This window comes from Centropristis striata, chromosome 21 (assembly GCF_030273125.1).
Source record: "Centropristis striata isolate RG_2023a ecotype Rhode Island chromosome 21, C.striata_1.0, whole genome shotgun sequence".
NCBI lineage: Eukaryota > Metazoa > Chordata > Actinopteri > Perciformes > Serranidae > Centropristis > Centropristis striata.
Genome location: NC_081537.1, coordinates 25709786 through 25726333, shown reverse-complemented (window position 1 = coordinate 25726333; position 16548 = coordinate 25709786). Strand labels below are relative to the sequence as shown.

The 16548-nt window shown below is 39.8% G+C and overlaps 3 protein-coding genes across 3 annotated transcripts in view; all 3 read right to left on the bottom strand.

Annotated features, from left to right (window-relative positions):
* srcin1b (SRC kinase signaling inhibitor 1b) overlaps positions 1–16548 on the bottom strand; it is a 172740-nt gene that overhangs the window by 28004 nt on the left and 128188 nt on the right. Inside the window, 1 exon segment of the mRNA XM_059325391.1 lies at positions 11487–11658. Coding sequence (XP_059181374.1) covers positions 11487–11658 — 172 coding nt within the window.
* On the bottom strand, positions 628–3448 carry LOC131960146 (E3 ubiquitin-protein ligase TRIM35-like). The gene has a single exon (XM_059325389.1). It carries the CDS (start codon positions 2154–2156, stop codon positions 759–761), a length of 1398 nt encoding a protein of 465 aa, XP_059181372.1. The 5' UTR covers positions 2157–3448; the 3' UTR covers positions 628–758.
* Positions 3560–5127, bottom strand: LOC131960145 (E3 ubiquitin-protein ligase TRIM39-like). The gene has a single exon (XM_059325388.1). The coding sequence runs from the start codon at positions 5049–5051 to the stop codon at positions 3654–3656; it is 1398 nt and encodes a 465-aa protein (XP_059181371.1). The 5' UTR covers positions 5052–5127; the 3' UTR covers positions 3560–3653.

The window sequence follows — 16548 nt, the reverse complement described above, 5'->3', positions numbered from 1 at the left end:
GGATGGATGGCTGACACACTAGATTCACAATAATCAGTAACACAACACAAGTGCTACCATACAATTGCACAAAATACACAAATCTACCAAATGTCAAAAGTTTCTGAAACCAGATCACAGCATGGATTTTCTCTGTTGGAGCCCTTCACAATAAAAGCCCAATAATGCATGAAGACTGAAAATTTCATAAAGTTAATTACTTTAATTACACATATTAATCAGAACATGGAAGTTGAAATCTAAAAATAATGGGACAGATTTTAAAAAAGTTTTTTTCTTACAGTATCATTAAATTGCTTAATGATCTTGAATGTTAAAAGACAGTTAAAAAAAACAAAAACATACACATCATATTGCTGAATGTAAAATTAAGGAAAATATCGGTTTTCTTACAGTAAAACTTTAAATTTAATGTACAAAGAAGTAAAAGAAATCATAAAAAAACTGTAAAAAGTTTGGCAGCAAAAGTTGTCAAACACTTACTGTCAAATTAAAGTAAAAACACTTTAGTTATTTTACAAATATATATATGTATACATACACAGACACACACCTATATATATATATATATATATATATATATATTTGATCAATAATCGAACAGGAAACTACAGAGACGCCTGCCAGTCACAGAGTGATTGACAGGTCTTTGATGTGACATCATCATGACATCATTTCCTCACACTGACGGAGAAACAAACATCAGGAGGACAACGTGGTCACACGTTCCTCAAAGACTTCAGGACGATGCTGATCGTCTATTCCTGTTGTCCTGCAGCCACTGAGACCTTCACTGGTAAGACCTGCAGTGGGAGATTGTCATCATCCCCATTCCAAAAATATGGAAACAGTCTCTCAGTGAAAGTGTGTGTGAAGGTGTGTATGTGTGTGTTAGTGTCAGCATCAGAGAACGACAGCTTTCCTCTGTTCCAGTCCAGATTCACTCTGATTCTCTGAGACGTCTTCTGCACTTTGAGAACAGTGAATCCATCGGATGGTGACCATAAGAAGTATTTATCTCCACAGAACTGTATTCTCCATAATCCAGACTCTATGTCTCCTCTCCTCTGGCCAGACTCTGCTAACAAACCCAGTACCCACCATGTATTGTCTCCAACCTGGACCTCCCAGCTGTGAGTCTCTGAGTTAAAGCCCTCAGAGCCCAGAACATAGTAATAACCAGTCCTCTCTGGATTATCAGGAAGCTGCTGTTCCTCTCCTCCTCTCACACTGGTCAGATCTGCAGACAGGATGAGTGCTGTACCAGCAGTGTTTGGGTCCAGGGTGACAGGACTGTAGGAGACCATGTCCTTCATCTTGTTCCAGATGTTGAAGGCCAGGTTGCCCAGGTGTTTGGCCTGGTCTATCAGAGCTCCTGAGGGCAGCTGTGGATCCTCCAGCAGGGGGCGCTGCTGGACTCTTTCCACTGCAGCCTTGTAGTTGTGCAGGAATGAGACGTGTTCAGCTCTCAGCTCCTCCTCTGTGGCTCTGACTGTGTCTGAAAGAGCTGCTATCTCTCTGCTCAGAGCCTCCATCTTCTCCTTCATCACCTTACTCTTCTGCTCCTCTTCCTCCCTCAGTGCAGCCATCCTGGCCTCCTCTTCCTCTTCTAGAAACTGGTGAAGCTTCTTAAACTGCTCCTTAATCTGCGTCTCTGTGCGTCGGGCCTGGACCTGAATGTGTCCTGCTGTTTGATCAAACTTCACTTTAACTTCTTCAAAACTCTTTAACTTCTTCTTTAAAGGCTCCAGAGTTTCCTGAAGGTCCTTCTTGAGTTGTTGTGCAGCTTCATTGATGGGTCTGAATCTGTGGTTGGTGTGTTCTTCTGAGTGACTGCAGACAACACACACTGGCTGCTGATGGTCCAGACAGAAGAGTTTGAGTTTCTCAGAGTGCAGACTGCAGAGAGCCTCTGAAGCTCTCTGATCTCTCTCCTGTAAGAAACTCTCACACAGGTTCTTTAACACCAGGTTACAGGGTGGATCACCCTTTGAAGATCTTCGATTACAGATCGGACACTCTCTGGTTGGTTTCTCCGTCCACCAGCTCTGTAGACAGTCTTTACAGAAGCTGTGGCTGCATGACAGGACGACAGGGTCTTTAAATACGCCGTGGCAGACAGAACAGCAGAGATCGTTCTCTAATCTGGAAGCCATTTAGTCTCTGAGTGAAGCTGAAAACACAGCAGACAAACAGCTCAGCCACTCCCTGTTCTCTCAAAGTTACTTTCACTTTCCTGTAAAACTGTCGTTCAGTTTGTGGATTCAGCAGCTGGGTGAAGTGGAGCTGTTCCAGTGTTCCCAGTAACCTCCTGAAGTCGTCCTCTTTTAGTCAAAGTGGAGGTTTTAGTCTGAAGCTGAATATTATTGTCCGTCTCTCAACGTGTGTGTGTGTCTCTTTGTCTCAGTGAGTCACAATAACAGCCTGTTTCCTGGTTTGTCTCAGGTGACTCAGCTGAGGGGCGGAGCTTCAACACAACAGTTTTTCAGGTTGAGACTCGTTCCAAACTGGTGAATAACTGAGCTGCAGATGTCTGAATGAAAATAAGTTCTGTTTCCGCCAAAAGTCCCTCACTTCTCTTTTCTGTTTCAAATGTTACTTTATTAAATCTTTGGGCTGTTTTTAGACGTGACATGCCCACTTTATGCACTTTATCAGAAGCTGTTTGGGGCAGAACCCATGCAGTGTTTCTCCTGCAGTAAAATGTGTTATTGTGTCCTCTTGTGTCTGAATCTTTGTGCATCCTGGGGTCCCTAAACAGTCTGTGAGCTGCATAAATCTGGTCTGACTGGAAAGCTGAGACTCCTGTAGATTCAATGAGCCCAATGTTCTTCATGTGTGATGATGTCAGTGAGTGAAACTTGAGCTCAGTGTATAAAATGAGCTGCTGTGACCTCTAGGATAATCACAGCCTCATGAAACTTTACAACCACAAACTAGAGACCTAGGGCATTCAGAGGATGGATGGCTGACACACTACATTCACAATAAGCAGCAACACAACACAAGTGATGCCATACAATCGCACAAAATACACAAATCTACCAAATGTCAAAAGTTTCTGAAACCAGATCACAGCAAGGATTTTCTCTGCTGGAGCCCTTCACAATAAAAGCCCAAGACTGAAAATTTCATGAAGTTAATTACTTTAATTACAAATATTAATCAGAACATGGAAATTGAAACCTAAAAATGAATGGGACAGATTTTAAAACTTTTTTTTTAACAGTATGATTCAATTGCTTAATGGTCTTGAATGTTAAATGAAAATGAAAATAAAAAACATACACATAATATTGCTGAATGTAAAATTAAGGAAAATATCGGTTTTGTTACAGCAAAACTTTACATTTAATGTACAAAGAATTAAAAGAAATCATAAAAAAATGTCAAACACTCTCAAATTAAAGTAAAAACACTTTAGTTATTCTACAAATATAAATATATATATATATATATATATATATATAAATACATATATATATATATATATATATATACATATATACATATATACACACACACACACACACACACACACACACACACACACACACACACACACATAATTTCCTCACACTGACGGAGAAACAAACATCAGGAGGACAACGTGGTCACACGTTCCTCAAAGACTTCGGGACGATGCTGATCCTCTATTCCTGTTGTCCTGCAGCCACAGAGACCTTCACTGGTAAGACCTGCAGTGGGAGATTGTCATCATCCCAATTGCAAAAATATGGAAACAGTCTCTCAGTGAAAGTGTGTGTGAAGGTGTGTACGTGTGTGTTAGTGTCAGCATCAGAGAACGACAGCTTTCCTCTGTTCCAGTCCAGATTCACTCTGATCCTCTGAGACTTCTTCTTCACTTTGAGAACAGTGAATCCATCGGATAGTGACCATAAGAAGTATTTATCTCCACAGAACTGTATTCTCCATAATCCAGACCCCATGTCTCCTCTCCTCTGGACAGACTCTGCTAACAAACCCAGTGTCCACCATGTATTGTCTCCAACCTCGACCTCCCAGCTGTGAGTCTCTGACTTAAAGCCCTCAGAGCCCAGAACAGAGTAATAATCAGTCCTCTCTGGATTATCAGGAAGCTGCTGTTCCTCTCCTCCTCTCACACTGGTCAGATCTGCAGACAGGATGAGTCCTGGACCAGCAGTGTTTGGGTACAGAATGACAGGACTATAGGAGACCATGTCCTTCATCTTGTTCCAGATGTTGAAGGCCAAGTTTCCCAGGTGTTTGGCCTCGTCTATCAGAGCTCCTGAGGGCAGCTGTGGATCCTCCAGCAGGGGGCGCTGCTGGGCTCTTTCCACTGCAGCCTTGTAGTTGTGCAGGAATGAGACGTGTTCAGCTCTCAGCTCGTCCTCTGTGGCTCTGACTGTGTCTGAAAGAGCTGCTATCTCTCTGCTCAGAGCCTCCATCTTCTCCTCCATCACCTGACTCTTCTGCTCCTCTTCCTCCCTCAGTGCAGCCATCCTGGCCTCCTCTTCCTCTTCTAGAAACTGGTGAAGCTTCTTAAACTGCTCCTTAATCTGCGTCTCTGTGCGTCGGGCCTGGACCTGAATGTGTTCTGCAGTTTCGTCAAACTTCACTTTAACTTCTTCAAACTCCTCTAACTTCTCCTTTAAAGGCTTCAGAGTTTCCTGAAGTTCCTTCTTGAGTTGTTGTGCAGCTTCATTGATGGGTCTGAATCTGTGGTTGGTGTGTTCTTCTGAGTGACTGCAGACGACACACACTGGCTGCTGATGGTCCAGACAGAAGAGTTTGAGTTTCTCAGAGTGCAGACTGCAGAGAGCCTCTGAAGCTCTCTGATCTCTCTCCTGTAAGAAACTCTCACACAGGTTCTTTAACACCAGGTTACAGGGTGGATCACCCTTTGAAGATCTTCGATTACAGATCGGACACTCTCTGGTTGGTTTCTCCGTCCACCAGCTCTGTAGACAGTCTTTACAGAAGCTGTGGCTGCATGACAGGACGACAGGGTCTTTAAATATGCCGTGGCAGACAGAACAGCAGAGATCGTTCTCTAATCTGGAAGCCATTTAGTCTCTGAGTGAAGCTGAAAACACAGCAGACAAGAAGCTCAGCCAGTCCCTGTTCTCTCAAAGTTACTTTCACTTTCCTATAAAACTGTCGTTTAGTTTGTGGATTCAGCAGCTGGTGAAGTGGAGCTGTTCCAGTATTGCCAGTAACCTCCTGAAGTCGTCCTCTTTCAGTCAAAGTGGAGGTTTTAGTCTGAAGCTGAATATTATCATAACAGCCTGTTTCCTGGTTTGTCTCGGGTGACTCAGCTGAGGGGCGGAGCTTCAACACAGCAGTTTTTCAGGTTGAGACTCATTCCAAACTGGTGAATAACTGAGCTGCAGATGTCTGAATGAAAATAAGTTCTGTGTTTCCCCCACAAGTCCCTGGCTTCTCATCTCTGTTTCTTATGTTACTTCATTAAATCTTTGGGCTGTTTTTAGTCGTGACATGCCCACTTTGTGCACTTTATCAGAAGCTGTTTGGGGCAGAACCCATGCAGTGTTTCTCCTGCAGTAAAATGTGTTGTTGTGTCCTCTTTTGTGTGGATCTTTGTGCATCCTGTGCATCCACTCTTGTAGATTCAATGAGCCCAATGTTCTTCATGTGTGATGATGTTAGTGAGTGAAACTTGAGCTCCGTGTATAAAATGAGCTGCTGTGACCTCTAGGATAATCACAGCCTCATGAAACTTTACAACCACAAACTAGAGACCTGGAGCATTCAGAGGATGGATGGCTGACACACTAGATTCAAATTAAGGGGCTTTCTCAGCAGTTTAAGTGCTCTGCATCCAATTGCTGAAAATTGTAATTCTTGCAGAAATCACCAAAATGTTTAAAACTGTTTGTAACCAAATCACTGCATGGATTTTTCTTCTGTTTTTCAAAATCTTGGTGTCTTAATTTGGTATGTTGCAGGAATTGTTACCTCTATTTTTTAAATTCTTGATGGAAAAATTGTCAAATGTAGCTCCAAATCTGTGTAACAAGTGTTTTGCAAAAATTGCTTTAAGCTCATGAGACTTAACTGAGCATGGGACTGGACTCCATATTCTCCCATCGTAATATGTTATACACTGTAAAATTTCAACGTTGAATTACAGACTACAGATTTATAAAACTATAAAAACTGTTGACACAGTGCTGCCACTGCTATGTGGTTGACTGTTGACCTTTTATCTCCCCCTGAATATCCTGTTCTTCCCTATAAAAGACAAAAATGGGTCTTTGGTTTTAACTTAAATGATTCCTCCCCACTTTTGATTTCTGTGGGACCAGAGATATTTATTGATGATAACGAGCTCATTAAGAGCTGGTTTTAAAGAGGGAACCGGAGCTCTGCTGAAGAGATGATTTGGGTCTCTAACAGATGAAATATTTGGCAGCTTAATCAAACTCTGATAGCTCTTCAAGCTCCTCTTCATCTCGATAACGACGAGATAACAACGAGATAACACGTCCCCCTCCACCTGTGAGCACCCAACAGGAAGTGTAATTAATGGGGAAATGAGACGGTTCGTGTGTCGACGGCCCGCAGAAAATAACTTTCTCAACTCGAGAGAGAAGAAGAGAAGAACGTGGTGCTAATACAGACACGGCTGAACAATGTGAGTGCATGATTGATGATGTGATTAACTGCATTTTAAATGCTGTAAACAGCAGCTGAAGCCCGACGCAAACAGATTATTTGCATTTTAAGAGATTTATTGATTTTGGTTTCATCTTTATTTTCATAGAAACTTTAGTTAAACTTTAGTTTAGTTAATGTGTATCAGCATCTACACATGAAGCCCATGCATGAAAATATTTTGTATTTGCTGCATTTTTACTGTCACCATTAGAAAATATTTCAAACTACAACTGTCAGGAAAAACTACAGACCCTGGTTCTGCTTTGCAGCAGGAGGTGAAAGAAAGGTTTTTATGCTATTATTTTTTAAGAAGCTAAAATGAGCTCTACCTGACAACAAAAATGCATAAATGATAATAATCCAATAATATATTTCGATTTTATGAAACAATCTGCATAATGAGTACTTTTACTTTTGATACTTTGTGTTCATTTTGATGCTTCAGTAAGTTTTGAATGCAGTACTTTTACTGCATTAAAGTAATCTAATTACTTCTTCCCCCTCTGGAGCAGCTCAGCTCGTAGTTATGTCTGACATCAGTCTCTGTATCAGTGCATCCCTGTCTCTTCAGCCTTAAAATTCTATTTAATTTCCTCTTTGTTAATCAGAAACCGTGTAAAGCTGCCCAGCAACCGGCCGGTAAAGTAAACGCTTACGTGGCAGTTTCCTGAAAGGTTTTCCAGAGGTTCATAGATGCTGTTTGAAGATTGACAGGAAGGACTCCAAATTGCCCCCTTAAGTGCGTTTTAAGTTGCACTTGATAGCTTATTGATGGAGCGAGCGCGGAGGGATTATCTTCTGGCATCAGGCCCAAAATGTCGAGAAGAGAGAGAGAGAGAGAGGAAGCCAAACAAAGCGTGGAGCGTCCAAGAGAGAGAGAGCCGGCGTAGGAGGGCCGAGCCAGGAGGAACAGATACAGAACGGAGACACAAAGAAGACAACACTGTAATTGCTTATGACGCACAAAGATATCTCCTGGAGACGATGTAAATTGAAAAACCAATATTTCCACACAATAACCCTTAGGCCTCCTACAACAACACCCTGCGGACGGCCTGCAGCGACTAATGACTCCACTGCCATCATCTGCCACATCGTATCATAGCAACAGCCTCCATCCACACCGAACACTGCAAAAATCAACCGAACAAAAAATAAGAAATAACTAAAATTAAGCAAATACATGCTCAAAACAAGTAAAATTATTTGCCAGTGCAGTAAGTAAATTTTTCTTTGTAAGAATTCTTTACATAAGTAAAAAATATCTAGGCACTAGAAAAACCAACGATGTCTTGAAATAAATTCAAATATACTTATTTTTGAGCAATCGTGGCTTGAAAAGCCCAACTGTAGTAACATTAAAATAAGCCAGCGATACTTGAAACGAGCACGTTCTGGTGGTAGAAAATGCTTTTAAAATAACATTCAACCTACATGCAACTAAAACTCTCAATTTTAACCAATATTTTAGGGGAAAACTCACCAATGTTCAACAGTTGAATAGCTTGAAAAGCAAGAAAAAGCTCACAATGTCAATCCTAAAAACAAGTCTTTAAACAATAAGATAATTAAATAAGCACATAATAATAATACTAATAATTAAATAAGCACATAAAGCTATGGTCAGTAGGTAAATTATACTCAAAACAATATAATTAAGATACTATTGCTAGATATAAGAAGAAAATACTTGGTAAACTTAATGTTTTTTGCAGTGAACGTTAAAGTGGAGACGCTTTATTCCTCCTCCAGGAGTCACACTGAGACAGGTAGACGCTCCTGCAGGAGGCCGCTCCTCCTGCAGGAGGCCGCTCCCACAGCGAGCTTCACAACCTGCTTTTTATCCTGCTGAGGAAAATCTGCCAATCAATCTCATCCTGAACCTCGACTGTCCTCCGCCCGGTCCCAGTAATCCTGGTCATGCTTTGTGGGCTGCAATCAGGGAATAATCTTGACTCCGCTGGCTGGAGTTCAATAAGCTCACAGACACACACACACACACACGTCCTATCGGTCACCTTGGTTATGCCACAAGCTGCAATGAAGCTCACACACACATACTGTGAAGGTAAGCCCGCTGCATGTTTGATACGGCTGTAAAACGCCACAAAGGTTTTTAGAGTCCTGGAGAGACGAACAGGTGACCTCTACACACACACACACACACACACACACACACACACACACGCACACACGTGCACACACACACACACACACACACACACACGCACACACGTGCACACACACACACACACACACACACACACACAAAAAGAGACACACACATGCACTCACGTACACACACACACATGCACAGACATATGCCCGCCCGCACACACACACACACACACACACACACACACACACACACACACAGACATGCACATGCACCCACACTCACATGCACACATATACACACACGCACACATACGCACGCACGCACACACATGCGCGAGCACACACACACACACACACATCACACACTCAAACACACATACACACATACAATCAGGAGCATGTAAACAGGCCATGGTGTTTGATTGGCAGCAGGAATGTGTGTGTGTGTGTGTGTGTGTATGTGTGTATGTGTTAGAGAGAGAGAAACGAGTCGCTGTCGAACAACTTGAGCTGCTTAACATGCAAATTCATTTTGTGCGCGGCATATGTCTGCTGCTCCGTAATGTAATTTATCCAGTTCATAATTTATTTTATTCTATAAAAGCAGCATTCTCTAACACTTTAAATTACAGCTTTCTCATTTCCATAATCACACTATAATTAGCCGAGGTCTCTCAGAACAGAGTAACGCTGCAGCTCTCTGTGTGCTGAACGCTCCTCTGCTGCAGCTGCAACCAAACACAGAGCATCAGGAATCATCTGATCAGGACGACGCCACCATCCATCTACCTGCAGCTGGACCATGAATTTAGATAAAATGCTATTGTTGCTCATCAATAAGAGCTCAGAGACTGAACAGGAGAGTTACAGGTACGAAGCTCTTTTTATTCTGCTCATTTATTGGTCAACGTTTCCAGGTCTTCAGCTGTTTCTGTACCACTGTAGTCGCGTTTAAAGGAGCTGGAGGAATTATTATTATTATTATTATTATTAATCTATTGTCTAAAAATGCTTCTTAAACCAGAAACTACATGATCCAACATGTTCCTGCAGGAATCTGATCCGAAATAAGCAACTTCAGCGACCAAGATCTCAGGTTTCTCCAATGATAGCATCTATCTACATTTAGCAGTGTGTCCAATGTAAACACTGCAGTAACGAGCCTGCAGCAGAGGAGCAGTTTACACAGAGCAGAGAGGAGTGGACAGGAGAGGAGAGGCTGGAAACATGACAATACTTCAGTATGTGGAGAAAACAGTTTTTTTTATATTGGTAACACCTGTGGGCACTTTGAAAAGTGTTGTATATATTATTACATTTTTTTCTATTTTTTATAAAATAAAATATCAACAAAATTCCACTCTTGTTTTTTGTTTTTTGAATTATTTATCATTATAACTGTATTATTCTGCACAAAAGACATGTTTAAATTCTTTGTTTCTAGCCATGATTGGGTTGATTCCATCCAGCTGCAGGACTTATAGTTTATATATATATATATATATATATATTATATATATATTTTATATATACTGCGAAGAGAAACAAGGCTACAGTGTAAAATGTTACAGCAGCAAAAACAGAAGGAAACAGCTGAAGCTGCCTGCTGGGGTTCAGAGCGTTACAGCTCTGTGTACAGTAAGTGCAGTCTATTTTCCATTTACCAATACTGCTACTACAACAGAGTCCTCAGATGAACTGGACCTCAGTCCATCATCTCCAACACTGTTGGTGCACTTTACAGTCTGCAGCTTCAGCCGAGTCAGCAGAGAGAGGTGAAGGACTGGCTCCGGTCCAGAGACGGGTCACATGATCCAGACCAACTGAAGCCGGACACGTTACGTAACACAAACAGGCAGAATATCAGAGAGACGTGAGGAGGAGGATCAATTATCATCAAGGAGAATTATAGAGTGTGATATTGGTCTGGAAGAGCTGCCAGAGAGAGACGAGTGTCTGTGAGTCATCAGGAGGAGGAGGAGGAGGAGGAGGAGGAGGAGGAGGAGGAGGAGGAGGAGGAGGAGGAGGAGGAGGAGGAGGAGGAAGAGGAGGACATCTAGTTCTATATTTTATACTAAATATATATATTTTTTTCCTTGTTAAATTATTTTTTTCCCTTTTAAAGGATTTGTTGGTGTTTACTTTTTTTTTTCTTCTTTTTTTCCCTGTTAAAGTGTTTTTTTTTGTTTGTTATCTCCAGAATTATTATAATTTTATTTTTTTTCCTTGTTAAAAGATTTTGTTTTTCCATTTTAAATGATTTGTTTCAGTTCTGTTTAATTTACGTTTTTTTTCCTTGTTAAATTAGAATTTTTACCCTTTTATAAGGATTTTTTTCCCCCTTTTTTTTTTGGTTTAGAGTTTATCCCAGTTCGAATTATAGATATAAATAAATAAAATATAAAATTATATATATATATATATATATATATATATATATATATATATATATATATTATGTATTGTGTTTTTTCTTTCTTTTTTCCTGTATAAGTGTCTTTTGTTTTTTTGTGGAATAAGAATGTGATTTTAAAAACGATGGGTTTTTTTAACTCTCAGTGAAGAATTGTAAATGTTGGTTCCAAATCTAATGAGGAGAACATCTAGTTCTATATTTAATATTAAATATATTTGACCTTATCTCTAGTTTTACTATCCTCATCAAACACAGAGCGCCCTCGTGGTGTCTGGAGCCAGTTCCTCACCCTGAGGTCTCCGTTGGCCAGGTGTGGGTGCTGGTGTCCGGGGTAGGTGCCGTAGATCGGCTCTTTGCAGTAGATCTTGATGACGCAGCGGTCCTGGACGTCCCGCGGGTCCTCCAGCTCGTAGAAGACGTTACGCGTCTCGTCTTTGATGAGCAGCGCCGTGTTGGGAGACCTGAGCACCGAAACACCAGAACAAACCAATCACACACTCATAAACCGTCCAGAAGCTGTTAACTGCTGATTATCAGAGATGAGTTCAGCAGCAGAGATCTGTTCGCTGCCGAGACGCTTAATGAGAAAAATACAGCCTCATATTCCATTCATCAGCAGGTTAATATTCAGGGAGTCCTGCTGACAGTCAGAATGTGGGTTTACATGCAGTTTTAGAGCAGATTACACACATAATAAACAAATATGATAATGTTTTTGTCAGTTTATGTGTTTGCAGTAATAATAAAAAGTTTAAACATTCAGTATTAGGCAGCTACGTCCAGGGCCGGCTCTAGCCCATTTGGTGCCCTAAGCGAGATCCATTCGTGTTGAACAGCTCCGCTTGGTGTTTCACGGAGGGTGGAACTCCTTTTGGGCTTTTTGTTTGCCCATGGTGCCAACCAGGCTATATAATACAACTGTCTGTCTATAGAATTATTAACTTACAAGTAAATTCCCAAAGAAGCACAGCTGGAGACCGCTAACAAAGTTAGAGACAAGAGAGACAATGAAAGTGCAAACCGCACAAAAAATGTGCTTAACTGTGTTAAGCTAGCATTGCTTTATTTCAACCTAGCTAGCAAGCCAATGCAAATGAAAAGTTTTCACACAAAACGGCATTTAAAAAATGGTCGGGACTTCTTCTCCTCCTCCTCTTTTTCTTGTCTTTCGATACTGCGCACCGGAGAGCTTTGACGGCTGTTTCATCTTGCAGGATATATCAAAACATAACCTGTCTGTCACTTGACGTGACCTGACCTCTGTAACAGCGATCTAACCGTCTAAAGGGGGGCAAGGCAATGACCGCACGTCACGTGACTCAGCACCACAAGTGACAAAATGTCATTGTTTATCTGTTTCTTTATTTTGTTAATATTTATTATTTTCAAGACAAAACAAGAAGGGAGGGTGACAATGGGCATCGAAAATTATTATTGTTTTTTTCTTTCTCCCTCGAGGGTGACTGGCGGCGCCCCTCCAGCAGATGGCGCTCTAGGCGACCGCCTATGTCGCCTATGCCTAGAGCCGGCCCTGGCTACGTCTTTCTATTCTCAACATTACAGCTGTTTTTACATTAAAAAATATGAAATTAATCCCCCAGACAGCTTAGATTACATACATTACAGAAACTTTTATTCCTTTACTGAATCTTCTATCTGTTCAGGGAGTCCTGCTGACAATCAGAATGTGGGTTTACATGCAGTTTTAGAGCAGATAACACACATAATCTATAAATATAATAATGTTTTTGTCAGTTTATGTGTTCGCAGTAATAATAAAAAGTTTAAACATTCAGTATTAGGCAGCTACATCTTTAAATTCTCAACATTACAGCTGTTTTTACATTAAAAAACATGAATTTCATCCCCCACACAGCTGTAAATTACATGCATTACAAAAACTGTATTCCTTTACTGAACCTTCCATCTGATTTAGGAATTCTACCATTAAAAACTTGCCTCCTCTTTCCACATAAGAGATGTTTTTTAAACTTAAAGTCTTTAAATTCACAGTATACCTAGGCTTGTCCCGATAATTACTATATCAGCTTATCGTTCAATTTATTAAAATGATGTAATATTCTTGAGATTTAAAAAGTCATTGCTGTGGAAAAAGATGTACTTACTATGCTCTAATATGGTTATAAAACTAAAATGACATCGATACAATAATACTGTTGTTTATTGTGATAGTTTCTAGGAAAATATATCGTCCTAAAAATGTGTTATGGTGACAGGAGACAACTTCTGCAGGAAATGTTCCTTTTTATTCTCTGCTCAGCTGCAGACATTTGATATTATCACATTATCTGATCCAGTTTAAAGTAGAAAAAGACAGTTTTGCAGAACATGGTGATACATGCAGATGTTCCAAAGGTGTATAGGTGAAAAAAAAAGTGTAATAAATATTTATAAATTGTGCAGCTGAGCTTTGTTTCCCTCCTTATTCAACAAACTACTTTAATACCAATACATAGTGTCTATATATCATATTATAACAAGTTGAAATGTATCTTTTATTGTCTGTTTAAGGACTTTTTACAGGGTTCGTACACTTTAGCAGTGGTCAAGTTCAAGCATTTTTCAAGGATTTTCAAGGTCCATTTTCAAGCTTTTCCAGTATCTTACACCTGTTGTAAATTGCATGTTCTAGATGAGTACTCACATACTAAAAGGGGGAGATTTCACTTAACCATACCAACAGCGATGGTTTTACACTTTTAGGAGGAATGGTCTTCATTTCAGATAGGCTACTCATTATTTTTTTACATTGAACATGTGATTATCTATAGTCTATAGATGGATATGGTCAGATTTCAAGAGAAATACAGTAAGAATTTCAAACATTTACAAGCACTTTATCCAAAATCCAAGCACTTTTTACACCTTGAAAATACAACATTTAAATTCAAGCATTTTCAAGGATTTCAAGCACCCGTACCAACCCTGTTTTAGTTGTAAGATAAGATAAGATAAGATAAGATAAAACTTTATTGATCCCTTGGGATGGCTCCCTCAGGGAAATTGAGTAGTATTGTATTGTAATTGAATTGTAGCTACTCTGCACCATTTTGTCCTGAAAACAAACTTGTTGAGGAATTATTCTCCACCACCGGAACTGCAAAAACATTAAATTATCAACCACCAGAAGCGGAGCCGTCCTGCAGAGTCTCACAGTCAGACAGTAGTGAGGACGGAGGACGGAGCTCTCCAGGGTGCTGATCCTGCAGCGAGGACTTCTCTCTCTCTCTCTCCCACGCCTTCACTAGTGTAAATCTGGGCTAAATAAACACAGGAACTGTTCCAAACTTCATCCATCAGGAGGAGCTGAAGACGTCAGCGTTCCTTCTACACATGATGCATCCTTCAGACAGGAACTTTAACATTATGTGTAGGTTTACTGTCTGAGTGTTTGGCTGCAGAGTGGAGTCACGGTTTCAGGATTTAACAGATTTCTACGTGCGTGAACCAGCACAGAGAGGACACGGCATGAAATAAAAGACGAGGATGTCGTCCTGAGTCTGCAGGTAAGCTGCTCCTCATCTGGTTAGATTTTATCTGAGAGCGTAAGGTACGATATTTACAACAGCCCTGACTGCAACAAAGTCTGGACGATATTTAATAAAACGTTGGTGAAAACGTAACTAAAAACAAAAAGATTAGCAAATTATAAGTTTCTGTTTCTTAATCATTTTAGACATCACAACTGACAATTTACGACAATTTACGATATATATCTGTATTTAAAAAAAAAAAAAAAAAAAAAATATATATATATATATATATATATATATATATATATTTTTTTTTTTTTTTTTTTTTTTTCCAGTAATATTACGTGTATTTTTGGTATTTTTAACACATAGAATTCACTGTAAATTAACATCTAAGACCATTAAGAAATTGAATAAAACTGTTGAAAAAGCAGATTTCACTTTTTAATTTTTGTTTTCCATTTATGGTTAATAGTAATTTGCCCCTTTTTATGGCACCTAATGATGAAAAAAGAAAAAGAAAACCCTGTTTCACTTTACATAAAAACAACCAAAAATAAGACATTTAAATTCCATTCATATTTCTTCAAGCAGAAATAATGCAATAACGTTATGCTGCTTGCGATAGTTAGCCTCCCCTACCAGCTAACACCTCCTGAGTGTAATACAAACTTTACAGCACAACGATCCCTCTAAATATTAAATGTACAGTAACAGGTGACATCCCTAGTTACTGACTATAACTGACAGTCCTGATAACCGTCTCATATGAACGTGTTCAGGACTCAGTGAAGCTGCAGTCAGTAACTCTGCTCGCCCACTCTGAGCTGAGACACAAATAGAGTCCTGCAGGAGTCCTAAAACCTGGACATGACTCAGCGTTTCTGCACTCCTGCTTCCCCTGTCTCAAAGTCAATAGTTTGCTTTTTTTATGGCTTTTTGGCGAGAAGCCTGAAATAAGTTCTGAGGTGAACACGGGCTCAGGAGAGAGAAATGTTTTGTTTTTTGGTTTTTTGGGGCATTTTGTAGCTTTATTGACAGAGAGAGATTGAGAGCTACACTTCCTCATCAAATGTAAAAAATATGAACTAATTAGAGAAACATATTTCCAATAATTTGAATCCGTCAAAAAAGGTTTTTTAAAATGGTCAGATGAGGAAAAACTGCCGCTCCTCCTCGGGAAGAGTCACAGAGCTGTAGATTAGATTAGCAGCACTCTATGTTTCTGCCTGTCACACACTGAGGGACAGCGAGTGACACACAGCTGTTGGTTGTTTTGTTTTTATTTTTTATTTTATATTTTCTATATTTTTTATCTTTTTTTGCTGGGACAGTTAGATTGTATAAATTATATGTTGATTGTAATTCAATGATTGTAAATATTGCTTTCTTTCATTGTTATTAGTTTTTCTTTCTTTTAAAATGAATAACAGAATTATAATAAATTATTGTAAATATTGCTTTCCTTATCTTGTTATCTTTTTTTCTGATGCTTGCTTTGGCAATACATACATTGTTACGTCATGCCAATAAAGCCAATTGAATTGAATTGAATTAAATTGGGCCTCTGTGGTACACGCTCTACCAGGTGTGCCACCGGGAACGCCCCGAAATGTTTTGTTTTTACGGCATAAAGTAAAGTAAAGAGCCCCGATACGTCTCAATGAGACGACACACAGGCTGAACAACACCTGTCTGTCTGCACAATAAACTACCACTCTTCTCATTGGCTTTTAAAACCACGTAGTGTTTTATTTTTTTATTTATTTATATATAAATGGGTTGGTAAGGGTGGGTCTGTATAACGCAATTATTAGTATTGAGGGAAGCATTGAACGTTATAAGACAGATGAAATT